Source organism: Canis lupus, chromosome 1 (genome assembly GCF_048164855.1).
Source record: "Canis lupus baileyi chromosome 1, mCanLup2.hap1, whole genome shotgun sequence".
Taxonomy (NCBI): domain Eukaryota; kingdom Metazoa; phylum Chordata; class Mammalia; order Carnivora; family Canidae; genus Canis; species Canis lupus.
In genome coordinates this window covers 15920639-15934561 of record NC_132838.1, presented here as the reverse complement: position 1 = coordinate 15934561, position 13923 = coordinate 15920639, and the positions used below count along the sequence as shown (strand labels likewise).

Genomic DNA, 13923 nt, shown 5'->3' with positions numbered 1-13923 from the left:
GTTTCACGTAGTATGCACTCAGTTCTCTCATGTAATATGCCGTGGTACAGTTATTCAAATAAGACAGTGTACTTAATCTGTGTTTCTGCAGATATTCCATAGACAGAAGCAGTGACCCTGGAAGATTCTTCTATGTGGACATTACAACAGGTGCCCTGATGACTGCAAGACCCCTTGATCGGGAGGAGTTTTCTTGGCATAATATCACTGTCCTTGCTATGGAAATGAGTAAGTAACACAATAAATTGGTCTCTGTCATGTGACAAAATATAAGCATTGTAGACTGTGGAAGTTTCTAGAGCTATTATATTCTTTATGGGAAGAAACATAGATTATGGTTTATGCAAGTGAGTGAATGTATTTAGTTCAAATACTTACCAACTCCTATATACCTAGTTCTGTGCTAGAGATTAAAAAAAAAAAAAAAAACACTGCAAAAACAGCACCAAAAAATAGCACCTTTAAATCAAGGTGCTAGACTTCTATATGAAGAAAGGGACAATTCCTGAGAAATAAGAGGTTTTCAATCTTTAATAAGATTGGGAATACACAAATAGTATTGTCAAGGAGCAAGAACTCCTGTCCCCTCCAAGGGTCCTTCTAGCTGAACTAAGAATCAAATTGACATGAGACAGATTAACAAAAGAAAAGCAAATCTAACATGCATACATATGGGGAATTCACACGGACATAAAAATTCCAAAGATAGGCAAAATGAGATATACATGTCAGGCTGAACTATGAAGGAGGGGGTAGGAGTTTGGGAGTTTCCAAGGGCAGAAATGCATTTCACAGGACAGTAAGAGCAGATGTTTGATAATCAGAGGTTTGGGGCATCCCAGTTGGCTCAGCGGCTTGGTGCCGCCTTCAGCCCAGGGCATGATCCTAGAGACCCGGGATCGAGTCCCACGTCGGGCTCCCTGCATGGAGCCTGCTTCTGTCTCTGCCTGTGTCTCTGCCTCTCTCTCTCTCTCTCTCTCTCTGTCTCATGAATAAATAAATAAAATCTTAAAAAAAAAATCAGAGGTTTGCCCTACCATACAGATGAGTCCACTCAGATAAAATTTTCCTGTTAATAACTCTTATTTTGGGGAGGGGAAAAAAAACAATCTAGATTCTTCTGTGTGGGTTAAGGGAATGACGGAAGTTTCTCTTGAACCCTCTGGGGCTCAAGTGCCTTCAGCTTAAATAATCTGCATGCCAAAGTGTCAAATGTGGGGGAGAGACCCATTCTGTATAGGACATTATTGCTGGATGAAAGAAAGCACTTACATCACCCTCACCACACACATGCATACACACAAACATGAATACAAAAATTTGAGACATCTTACACTAAAAAGATTTATGAACATAAACTTAAAAATAGAATGGAAAACTACTAAAAACTAGATAACATATTTATTATAAACTGCACAAAAATTAGATTACTCACTACTACATTCAGTTTTTCATAACAGTGATGGTAAGGGTTCAGGGAAATGCAGACCCCAATGTACTGGCACAACTATGTACAGTCATTCAGGAGGGCAACTGGGCAATTAAGCTTTTGTATTAAGATTCTCCAATATATTTATTCATACTCTTCTTCTCAAGAACCCTGCTTCTAATAACTATCTTAAGGAAATAATCATAGATGTCAACAAAGATCTATGTATCAAAATGTTTACTGCAGTGCAATTTTTACATAGGGGGAAAAATGGGAATTACCTAAATGTCTAATAATAGGGATCTGCCTAAGTAAATTGTTACAACCATACAATAAAATGAGACTATCAAGCAGATATTAATATACATGTTTTCGAAGTGTATTTCAATGATACAGGATGATACTGCCCTAAAATATTAAAGTTTTAAATCCAACTTTTTAATTTTGCTTAATTGCAATGCGTGTGTGTGTGTGTGTGTGTGTGTGTGTCCCATATTTTTGGATATATGAAATAGTACATATATAATTGATATCTCTGGTGGTAGGTTTGGGGATCATATATACCTTGACATTTTTGGAGGATTTTCATTATTCCTTCCATAAACAAGTACCACAGTCATAACAGAAAAAAATTAAATAGGTCAGCACTTTGGTAACCAGGCAATAGAAATATTTAAGGGGAAAACATAGGAGAGCATAGATATTTCTGGGAAAGAAAAGATATATAAAGAAAAAATAAATCAGAAGAATAAGGCATTCTGAGATTTTATAAAATTATTTACTAGGAATAATTTCTGTGTCTTACAATTTCTATTTTATCTTCTTGGGATGTGGCCAAAACAAAAAAGGACAGGAGGGGCCCTCCAGGGGCTGTGAAATTGTCCTTGTATGGCAATGCCAAACAAAAGACAGACCAAAAGACACATTTCCCCATGAGTGACTATGAGTAACTTCTGCCTGAGCCAAAGATAAAGACTAGGTGTGTGTCTGATCCCATAATATCTTCTTAGTCCCTAGGCAAAAATAAATGTGCAGTGTTACCTGTATTCCTGTGAATAACTTGAAACCTTCTGAAATATAATTCAAAGAACTGATTATTCCACAGGAATAAAGCCAAGCAATGCCACACAGTATGCATCCAACTAGAAATGGGCTGTTCTCAAGCCCAGAATACAGAACTGACCTATCTTTAATTTCAGAACCTGAAGTGTGAGCCAAGTGAGAGATTCAAAACCTCTTTTGAAGATGCATTTTGTGATACCTGCCCCCTCCCAAGTCATATTCGCCTCATCCTCCTGACATCACACCCTGACACACACCTCATTCTGCACATGCGCCTTGTGTTATTTGACTGCACTCTTACCAGGCAGCACATGCATCCTGTTTCTCTTGCCATTTTCGTGTTCTTTATCCATTCCTTTAAAAAACCAAAGTGACAAGGTAAATACCTATTCCAGCAAAGAACCGCTTTCTTGTACCACTGAACCCTCACCTTTGGTTTTCTCTGTGTTCTCTTTAGACAATCCTTCCCAGGTTGGAAGTGTTTCCGTCACAATCAAAGTCTTAGATGTGAATGACAATGCTCCAGAATTCCCCAGATTCTATGAAGCTTTTGTGTGTGAAAATGCCAAAGCCGGGCAGGTAAGGCAGTCTGGAGGTGTACACATTGGTTAACCTCCAACATTCAGAAATGACTGCTACAGATAACCAAATTTGCCATCAAAGAAGTTTAGACTTCAGAAACTAACAGTTCATGAAAGACTCCCTGATTTTTGTGTGGCATGTTGCAACAGTTTATTTGTTAGGACAACCATGGGGAGCCCCCATTACATTTTATAATCTCAACAATGCTTTGGTGGTAGCTTCATTCACAGGCTAACCTGAAGTTATCTACACATCTACAGTACCAACTGCAGGAATATGTGCTCTGGGTCCTGGGAGTGAGGGACCATGAAGATCAGAAAACTCTTCTCTTTTCCTCAGTTCAGCACTAATACCTAAAAATACTTGCAGTAGGGAATGTTTATTTTTTATATCTTCCCACCTCCTTTTCTTAACTTCTGACAACAGGTAACTTGTTTAAGGACTGCTTATCCTATTCTCAGAATGCTTTGTTACCCAGAATACTTACTCACTCCTTCCTCAATTAAAACACATTTCCTAATGTTGCTCGTATCAGGTCAATTTTAATAGAAAAGGAATCTGAAGGAAAAATATTCTACTAATTTGAAACAACCACAGTTCTATAATATGCAGAGACATATCTGTACATGTTTTCAAGTATGCTCTTAAATGTAAATGAATAATGTGGTTGATCAAATTCCAAGTGGTGTAACTGAGAAACATTCAGAACTCTGCCTGGAGTGGCCATGCATACTCTGGGCTGCTGCCTACCCTGTATCTACTCTTCCACACATCAGAGTATAAGCCTTGTCTTGTTTCTGCTCCTGCTTTTGTAAGATGCTTTCTTCTCTACCTATGACCCAAAAGATCCCCTCACAGTCCTAATTTCTTCCCCCAAAGGATACTCTGTGGTCCTATTGATTCTGGTGCTAAGGCAAATGGGTCAGGATAGGTTTAATCTGGAAATTATGAGTCTATGCAGTGTATATCTATAACGCAAGGACTCGTGCTTTGGTAATTCAGGTAGATTTTGCTTTCACTTCTCTGAACATGACATCTTGCTGCAAAGAGACTAGTTAATACAACCAAACGTTATACTAGCATCCTGTACTCAGCAAAGATTAACACATCTTCACCATGCTAACTTGGGTCAAAAGAAGTAGTGATTCACATCAGCCACAGAAAGAAAAAAAAAAAGTCCTATAATGATTCTGATCTAAATCATCTCATCTACTGATTCTTGAAACTCAGTGCAATGGTCTATAACACTCCTAAAAAATTTTTTCAGCAAGCCTGGGACAATTCTACTTCCACATCTATTGAATTTCTAGGAAGACCTAAAACATTATATAGCTAATAAAAGTTACAATGCTGACTTTACTGTGTAAGAAATGATCTGTGTTATTATAAGAAAGAAGGTATAAAAACTACATGTACATACTTGCAGTTATATAAAATTATGCCTACTTGTGAACAAAGACTGGTGGGGGCAGGATATAAAAACAGCAATAGTTACTGTGTTATGGTAGTTGAGGGTTTTTTTTTTTTTTTCATTTGAGTGTGAAGAGAGTGAGAGAGAACACAAGCAGGGGGTGGTGGAGAGCAGACTCCCTGCTGAGCAATGTGAGGCTCAATCCCAGGATCCTGGGATCAAAGGCAGATGTTTAACCAACAGAACCACCCAGGCACCCCAATGGTAGCTGAGTTCTGAGTGAGGGTGTTTGGACCTTTCTTTCAATAATTTCTCTTTTATATTAGAAAAAAATTTCATATTTATTATATAAAGAATAACATAAAATTGTGTTTTATAAGACTTCATTAAAACAAATATATATGACAGAGCTAATTATTAATCTGCATGATAAAGAAGGTGATAAGCAGCACATTAATCAAACTTCCTCTCCTCCAGGAAATGAAGCACTTACTTTCCTAAACATCTTCAGAATAGAAGTTGCATTCTGACAGGTCAATAGCACTTTACCTCTCTTGGAGATTTTATTTTTTTCAAGTTTTTATTTTATTTTATCTTATTTGAGAAAAGGAGAGAGATGAGAGAGAACATGAGGTGGGGGGCAGGGGGCAGTTGGTCAGGGAGAGGGAGAAACAGGCTCCCCGCTGAGCAGGGAGCCCAATGCAGGGCTATATGCCAGGACCCGGGGATCATGATCTGAGCCAAAGACAGACATTTAACAGACTGAGGCACCCAGGCACCCTGCGTTTTTAAAAGATTTTATTTATTATTTAGAGAGAGAGAGCACGCACATAGGCATGAGTGAGAAGAGAGGGAGAGGGAAAGAGAGCATCTCAAGCTGACTCCCTGCCGAGCCAGAAGCCCAACTCAGGGCTCAATCTCACAACCCCAAGATCATGACTGGGGCCGACACCAAGAGTCAGACACTCAACCAACTGAGCCACCCAGGTGCCCCTAATCACCTCTCTTATTTTTGGAGCACAAACACACGTCTCCTGTTCTACATTTCTGTTCTATATTTCTAAATACATCTTTCTTTTTTATTTATTCATTTGAGAGAAAGACAGGCACAAGCAGAGTGGGCGGGGGGGTTGGTTGGGGAAGGGACAAGCAGACTGCACTGAGCACAGAACCCAACACAGGACTCAGTCTCAGGAACCCAAGAGCCAATTGAACGCTCAACTGACTGAGCCACCCAAACACCCCTCTAAATACATCTTCTTTTTTATTTTTTTTTAAATACATCTTCTAATGACAGTCCTTTGAAGCACAGTTTGTGACTTAAAGTTCAGGTCATGCGCCACAAGTCTGTCATATTTATCATCTTTAGCCCAAGATACTAAAAACCCTAACCCTTGAGTTTGGCTCTGGGACATGTTTCAAACATTTTCAAAAGCACACTGCTCAGTAGGCACACCTGGTTTATAACGCATCAGGCCTCCTTGCGTTAGATGTGTCAGATACTGTTGTCAGCTGTGTGTCTGTCAAGTCAGGATATGTGCTCTCCTCCTAGCAAGAAGCCATGAAGGAGGCCCATAAAGAAAAAAGACATATCCTAGCAATGGCTGAAGGCACAATGAAACCAGTTGAGCAAAATATTGCATGGCAAATGGGACTGAGAATAAAATCTGACTTGCCAGGAGAGTGGACAGCAGGAAAGCAGGCCACTGTATTCCCAACAACCAAATTTGCCATCAAAAAAATTCAGACCCCAGAAACTAAGGCAGCAAGGCAGTGTCTGTGCTCATTCTTTACAAGCCCTATAACTGACCAGTCCTATGCCTCAAGCCCCCACCTCACCAATATGTATATGATTTCACAGGTCAGATATTCCGAAATGACTTCCCCAGCTATGTTTGCCGACTTATACATTATCACCTATTTATAACATTCATCAAGAAATATGTTTTGTCTTTATGTGTCTGGCACTGTAGGCAAGATGGAAAGTATAGATCTGTCCCAGGAGGGATAGGGTGGTGGGGTGGTAAGGTGGCCCTCATGTGTAAGCAGTACTGACACCAGGCTGTGGGGCAAGTTCATGTTTAGTGTTCTATCAACCCCTCTCCTTTATACAACTCCATTTTCCCAACTTTTAGATTCAACAGAGGCCAGGTGCCAGTTAGGCTCACCAGAAGACATACCCAGAAGTGGAGTTCTGGTATAAGATGTTTATTGAGGAATGCCCTTGGGACCCAATGCCTGTAGAAGAGGACTTTTGCAGGACAAAGCAATATGAGCAGTCCAGCTATGACGCAGACCCATTAACAAGCCGTGGGTGACTTCAGAGAGTTCTCAAATTAGAGTTTTTGCAAGTTGAGATGGGATGCCTGGGCCTTTTACTATTTCATCAGTCACTGGATGTGGGTTGCCCTGGAAGGATGTGGTAAATGTGGCTAGGTGACTCTCAGCAAATGAGGCAGTCCTCAAAGAGACAAGTAAAGGCTGAGGCATCAAGCCCTTTACTGAAGGGGGATCTGAGCAACAACAGTGTCCACCACCAGACACTCCCTGACTGGGAGCCTCCCTCTCTGTTATTTAATGTTCAGTATACTGAGGGGTAGCATGACCTCTCCTAATTTACAAATGAAAAAATAAAAACTAAGCTAGCCTACCCGCCCTCCAACTGAACCTTGATGTTCTGGGTTCTACCCTGCTTTTAACAGCAGGAATGTCAAGTCTACAGGGTCAGGCCCAAGAGGGGTAGGAGGTGTCTGTGCTATTGGTTGGTAGAGGAGGAAATATAGAGGAAGGTGAGCACCCTCTCAACTCTTTTCATATCCTTCCCAGCTGGCCAACTAATTTTTCAATTGTGTATATTGCACTACTTTCTTTAGCAGTTTTTTTTTTTTTTTTTTGAGATAGCACATGCGCACACAGGGGTGGGGCAGAAAAGGAGAGAGAATCTTAAGCAGGCTCCATACTCAGCACAGAGCCCAAAACGGGGCTCCTATCTCACAACCCTAACACTATGACCTGAGCCAAAATCAACAGTTGGGATACTTCACCCACGAGCCACCAAGGTCCACCTTCAACAGCTTTTATATCGTGGCCTTCATAACCCTCATGGCAAACTACTACTTTGAACAGCACTGTGGAAAAGGCAAAGCTTGGGCCAAAGACCTCCAAAGAAAGCCATCTTTCTTTTGTTCTCCTCACCACCCCCTAAGCTCTGCTTCTGACTCTTAGTTTGTTCCATATTTCCCACTGTAGGTCTTGGGCTGTACACCATTCCTAATGCTCCTTCCAGGTAACAAAAAAAACAACAGCCCTGTGACCTATCCCCTTCCATCTGTATTCCATTAACCTGACACAGATATTGATGTGTCTACTTCTCTTCTACGTATTGGTCATTTTTAAATAGGGGTTTCTCAAAGATAACAAATAGACCCTGAAACATTAACCCAAATGATGAGGTTAAGTAGGTGAAGTGGGAGAATGAAATACTGGGAGACAAGCAGGACCCTGTGGCATCCCATAGTTCTTTTAGCCCGTCTTCTATTTAGATTGCTTAACAATGGTATTGGTGTGAGAATTGGTTATGTTGATGCTTAGCCCTGGACCATACTCAGGTAAAATTCACCACGTACCTATCAGTATACTCAGGCCCAACAATGAAGACCAAATTCAAGCCTGAGTTGGGTGATGGCACAGATACTTTCCAGGTAAGTCTCAGGATGTCCTTCTCATTAGGAAAAACAATACACTGTGGGATTCCGGGGTTTAGGGTCTCACTGGGCCCTGATGATTTTTCTTTTGACTCTGATGCACATGAATTCATTTCACTCCCACAGCTGATCCAGACAGTGAGTGCAGTGGACCAAGATGACCCACACAACGGTCAGCACTTCCACTACAGCTTGGCTCCTGAGGCTGCTAACAACCCCAACTTCACTGTTAGGGACAACCAAGGTAATCAGGTGGATAGGACTACCGATGCTTTCCTATTGCACCTGAGCTGGATACTTTTGGTTACTGTACCATGCAAACTGTATCAAAGGCTCTTTAGTAGCAGTAAAGACATTAATGCTAATTTGTAGTATCTTTACAAGTTTTGTTTCAACAGATCAAAGACAAAGAATGTCCCCTTCGGATTCCGAAAAATGTTTTAGAGTTGGCTCTGTGTGAGACACTGCACCAGGCACACAGGCAAAAGCCTTCCTTCATTCCCACAGACAACAGCCATGTCTGTATGTTCTGTAACTATGAGAAGAATCAGAAAAATGAGACAGAAATTGAATTAGATAAAGAGAAAAACCTGAAGGAACATTTCTGAGCAAGCATCAAAGGGGATAACAGTGAAAAGCTCCCAGAACAAAAGGGAGACAAAGGCTAAGACAGCAAAGAACAAACAGGATCACAAAGTGTAGCTTTGGCACTGAAACACCTTTATTACTTTAGAATGATTTTTAAAAGACAGAGACAGGTAGGATTCCCTATTCCAGAAAGCACTCCCCACTATAACTTAACTGGAATGGAATTCTAGACCCTCTTTTCCAGTAAGCATTCTGATCGGCTAAGAAATCTATAGACCAAGCACACTCTTCCTTGGGCACAGATGGGAGGAGGAGGGACTTCCATTCTCTCACCAGATGATTTTCAAAGAAAGATCAGAAAAAATCATTTAAATGGGTCAAGTGAACCCCTTCTGTTGCTACCTCTGCTACTGCTGTCTGACCTTGGGGAGAGAGGTCATCACTTCTCTGGACTCTACTAGCCACATTTTTATTCCAATTCTAAAATATTAGTTGTCACTGTGTAATGACCTAAGCAAAGGGTAACAAAAAGTCATGATTAGGCCTGCCTGGTCTTAGTCTCAAACATCAATTATTTGAGAATTAAAGTATTAAGTCCACCCCACACGATATCCTGCCATTAAAACTTGAGACTATTAAACCTGTTTTCTCTTAAATGGAAAACATTCCTCCAAGTCTTTCTTTTTACCTTCTACAAGTTATCATAAAATCATTCTGATAATTCTAGATGGAAAGGTAATATAAATCATAACAGAAGTACAATTACACATCCCAATATTTTTATTGGATCAAATGTCGAATATTCATTTATCTGCTTCACAGGGGAAATCCTTCCTACAAAAAGTGGTTTCAACCCCCTCAGGACTGGTTTTACAATGGAAACCAAGGCGGGGATCATACATTATACTGTTTCTTCAAATTTTCAATGAAGTGTCACTCTATTCCTTCACCCCAATATTTGTCGGAATCAACGCAGAAACAATATGTAGCAAGATGTTGCAAATTTTTTAAATATGACTTTGGACACCAATTCATGGAGCCAGTGCTTTAAAAAGATGGGCCACTGGAACATGAGGACTATAAAAAGAAATGACTCATTTCTTGGAAGGTTTTCCAAAACGAAAGTCAGCACATCTTCAATAGAAAGAATGAACTCTTAATCTCCTCACAACAATTTATCCCATAAGTATCTTTTACTGAGGCTCATTAAAAAAAAAAAAAAAAAAAAAAACTGACCAACATCTGATTTGGTGGATCTATTGTCAGGACCCCAACTCCTGTGCCCAAAACATTACATCCTTTTATGAACAGAACAAGGCTCTATCTAAAAAGTAGAGCCTTTATTTTTTTAATCCCCAAAGTATTAGTAAAAGGACTGTATGTATATAGCATTTTGCAATTTCAAACACATTTTCCCATACTTTGCTTTGATATTTATAAGAATCCTCTAAGGTTTCGAGAATACTAATTACTATGATATTCATGGTCTCATTTGATAGATAAGAAAGCAAATGGCCCATGATCAGAAAGTGAGTAAGCATTAAAACTAGGACTGGAAGATGGGGCCTGTTTAGCCACACACACACACACACACACACACACACACACGTGTTTTATGTCTCCTTGGAAACACATATCGTTACTAAACCCCTATTTATCATATTCAACAAAAACTCAGCAAGTGGTTACTCTGCAAGTGGCCAGACCCCTTCTAAGACTAAACTCAGCAAGGCAAAGCTCTGATATTTTTTCTTTTTCTTTAACCTTAAAGTAAAGAAGTCTGAGATCAAGCATGATGTTTAAAAAAAAAAAAAAAAAAAAAAAAAAAAAAAAAAAAGCATGATGTTTAGTACTTGATTAAATGATGATGTAATACTTTTGTGAAATTCAGCTCTGGTCAAGCTTTCTAGAAGTCTTAAAACCTAGCCTCGATTAAACTGAAAAATAAAACAGATTTGTGTTTGAGAAAGACTTGGTTTCTGGAAAAATAAAATTAACACTGTGAAACAGAATTAACAGCACTCACCTACTAAATCTGGAAAAACAGAAAAGCAGGTGGGTTGTACAGTAGGTAGAAATATTAATTTAATCCTCAGACTGACAACCAGTTGCCATCTTCCTCCACAGAGAAGCAAATACAAGATGAAAGGGGCCTATATCAAAGCAGGAAGGGATTTCATTGGCTGGAAAATTTTCAAGAGTTAATATCACAAAACCCAAATAGGCAGTTACACAGTACAATGGAAGAAATGTATATTTGGAGACAGCCCAGAGTTCAAATCTCAGCTCTGCTAAGTTAGTAACTTTGTTGTTGTTTCTTTTTTTTTTAAGTTAGTAACTTTGAACAAATTATAACCTCTCTCTAGGCCTCAGCTCATCCCATGTAATAGTGTCAGATTATCACTATCTCACCAAATGTGAAAATTAAATTGGGTATAAAGACTAAGTACTTGGCACATAAGCACTCAGTAAACAATCACTGCTACTGTGAAAAGGCAGGGCAAGAAGGGGAAGAGCTCATGAAGGGATCATGTATTCATCAGAATAGACTAGCCTATGCTGCTGAACAAATGACTCCAAAATTCCAGTGGCTTAACACAACTAAAATTAATTTCTTGCTCACATAAAACTAACTGTGAGTGTGAGCAACAGGGACAGCTGTCCATGTAGCTCAGTGTTCAAGGCTGCCTGGCTCTCCCTCTTAAGTATTCTTATACAGTATCACACCAAGGCCAGAGAACACAGAGAAACACATACCAGCTGTTACAATGCTTCTGCCTGGAAGTGACACAAATCACTTTTGTTCATCTTTCATCATCAAAAGCAAATCATATAGACATGCCAAAATTCAAGAAGGTACAAAAGAATGATCTTTTAATATGTCCAAGAAGGGAAGGAGAACCAGAAATATTAATAATTAAGAACATTTATTTTGGGTAGGCTGTCAGAAGTTTTTGTCAAGTTCTAGATCTTCCTTGTGAAATGTAAAACACATCCAGAGGAACTTCTGTGTTGGTATTACCTTTGAGAGTCACTGCGCGCACGTTCTATCACATCTCTCAAACTTTCCCTCTCCTGAAAATGATCTGAACTTCACAAAAAATATATGACTTATAATTCAAACCCACTCAAAGAAACTTGAAAACACAGATTTAAAAAAATAAAAGATCCCAAAACATTACACTAGGCAAATATAAATATGCACCCACACACACACCACCTTTGTGGAAACCCATCAAATAATTTTTGCTATTCCCCTTTAAAACTGGAAGGGGAAAAAAAACTAGTATTGCTGATCAGTAATGGGTTTTCACCAAGTTCTTATGAACTGTGTAACCTAAGACCACCAAGTAGGGAGAAATAACAGTGTATCACGTGATGAGGGGATTTCAAATAAGCTTCTGCTAAATGAGCAGATCCTTTAGAAAGCACAGGAGGAGTTGGTGACTGCGTTTCAGAGGCATGAAAGAAAAGAGCAAAAAAAGTGAATTCCAACCAATGTGGCAAAAATAAGCAATAAGTGGGCTCCTCAGCATTCTTTTCCTGGAGGTACAAAGCAGCCCCAGGGCCTTGGAAAGCTGCTGAGGGGGAACAATCGGGAAGTACAAGTGGCCAGTGATTGTTCATTCCTATCAAGCTTTCACAGGAACATTTCGGTTAGATCTGAAGTCTAACAGCTCGCCCTGGGCACTTTATGTCACAAAGGGTAAAATACACTCTCAGAAAGGGTTTCTCTCCTAGGCCTCAGGGTTTTGCCTAGAAGCCAGCAAAAATCCTGGTTTCAGAATTTGAACGCTGATCCAGACAAACCAGAGACGGCTGTAGCCAACCGCCTCCAGGGAATGCCTGATGCTCCCTCTCTGTCCTTCCCACATCTTATGCCTGGCCTCTGGCTTTCCTCAATCCAAGAAATTAATTCACTTGCTGATTCTTCCACGTTCTTTTCCCTCCCACTTTTCCTCTCCCCTTTCTCAACCCTGGAATCCTTGTCTTCTCCAGATAACACCGCCCGGATTCTCACCAGGAGGTCTGGCTTCCGGCAGCAGGAGCAGAGCGTCTTTTACCTGCCCATCCTGATAGCAGACAGCGGGCAGCCTGTGCTGAGTAGCACAGGCACGCTGACCATCCAGGTGTGCAGCTGTGACGACGATGGCCAAGTCCTGTCCTGCAGTCCTGAGGCCTATATGCTCCCCGTCAGTTTGAGCCGGGGCGCCCTCATCGCCATCCTGGCCTGCATCTTTGTCCTCTTAGGTGAGCAACTGCCTCCTTTCTATTCTGTGGGGTCCCGCAAGTGTTTACTTAGCTACCATTCTGCACAGCTGTTCAGACCCATTTTCTACACCATGCTTATTGAAAAAGTGACAGAGTAAGTCTAGGAAAGGATAAGGAAACTGAAAATAGTTATAGTTCTTTCCATCAAGGAACTCATGGCCTCTTTGGCCAGATCAAAGCAAATATATTTATCAAGCATCTATTATGGGCCAAGGTATTGCTCTAGGTGCTGGGATTAATAAGATCGACATGCCCCAGCCTTCACAAAGCTTACTTCACAGCAAAGTCAAGTTCACTCTGACACCACAGAATCCACATGACAATTTTGGGCAGGATATGATAAACACCTCTTTTAACCCTTTCATTTCAGATAAATAGTAGTTAAATCACAAAGAGACAGCGACAGGCCCAAGACCAAATGTCAGAGGCAGAGCCAGAAGTGAAATGCAGGCAGACCCTACATTGTACATCCCTGTACCTGAGTGGTAAGGCTCTTCTCTTAAATGCTCCCCCCCGCCAAATTCTGGAGGTGGATGGTGTTACAGAGAAGAGAAGGAAGACAGCGTATTCTGAGGAAACAGGAGACAAGGGTAGATGTCATCATAAACGAGGTGGTCAGGGAAGGCCTTCCAGATAAGGAGACCTTTGAGCAAAGACCTAAAAGAAGTTAACAGAATGAACCTCATGGCTATCTGGGGGAATAAGTTATCTGGGGGCATGAGCACCCCTCTGAGGCACTGTGGCCATCCAACAAGGAGCAGTGAGCACCCGGGGTTGTGTGCCACTGGGATGACATTAAAAGATGCAATGACAGGCTAGTGGGAGAGCACTAGTGAGGGAGAGGATCCTTTATTCCTCCTCTCAAATCATACAGC

General features: G+C 40.6%; 1 protein-coding gene and 1 long non-coding RNA gene across 9 annotated transcripts in view; one reads left to right on the top strand and one right to left on the bottom strand.

Annotated features, from left to right (window-relative positions):
- CDH20 (cadherin 20) overlaps positions 1–13923 on the top strand; it is a 215236-nt gene that overhangs the window by 185550 nt on the left and 15763 nt on the right. For all 4 annotated transcript variants that reach the window (XM_072821783.1, XM_072821775.1, XM_072821776.1 and 1 more), the window contains exons 8-11: positions 92–228; positions 2949–3070; positions 8315–8432; positions 12776–13027. In XM_072821783.1, the coding sequence (XP_072677884.1) occupies positions 92–228; positions 2949–3070; positions 8315–8432; positions 12776–13027 (629 nt within the window). The remainder of the gene's footprint in view (positions 1–91; positions 229–2948; positions 3071–8314; positions 8433–12775; positions 13028–13923) is intronic.
- LOC140630875 (uncharacterized) overlaps positions 1–13923 on the bottom strand; it is a 71639-nt gene that overhangs the window by 53909 nt on the left and 3807 nt on the right. The window lies entirely within an intron of this gene.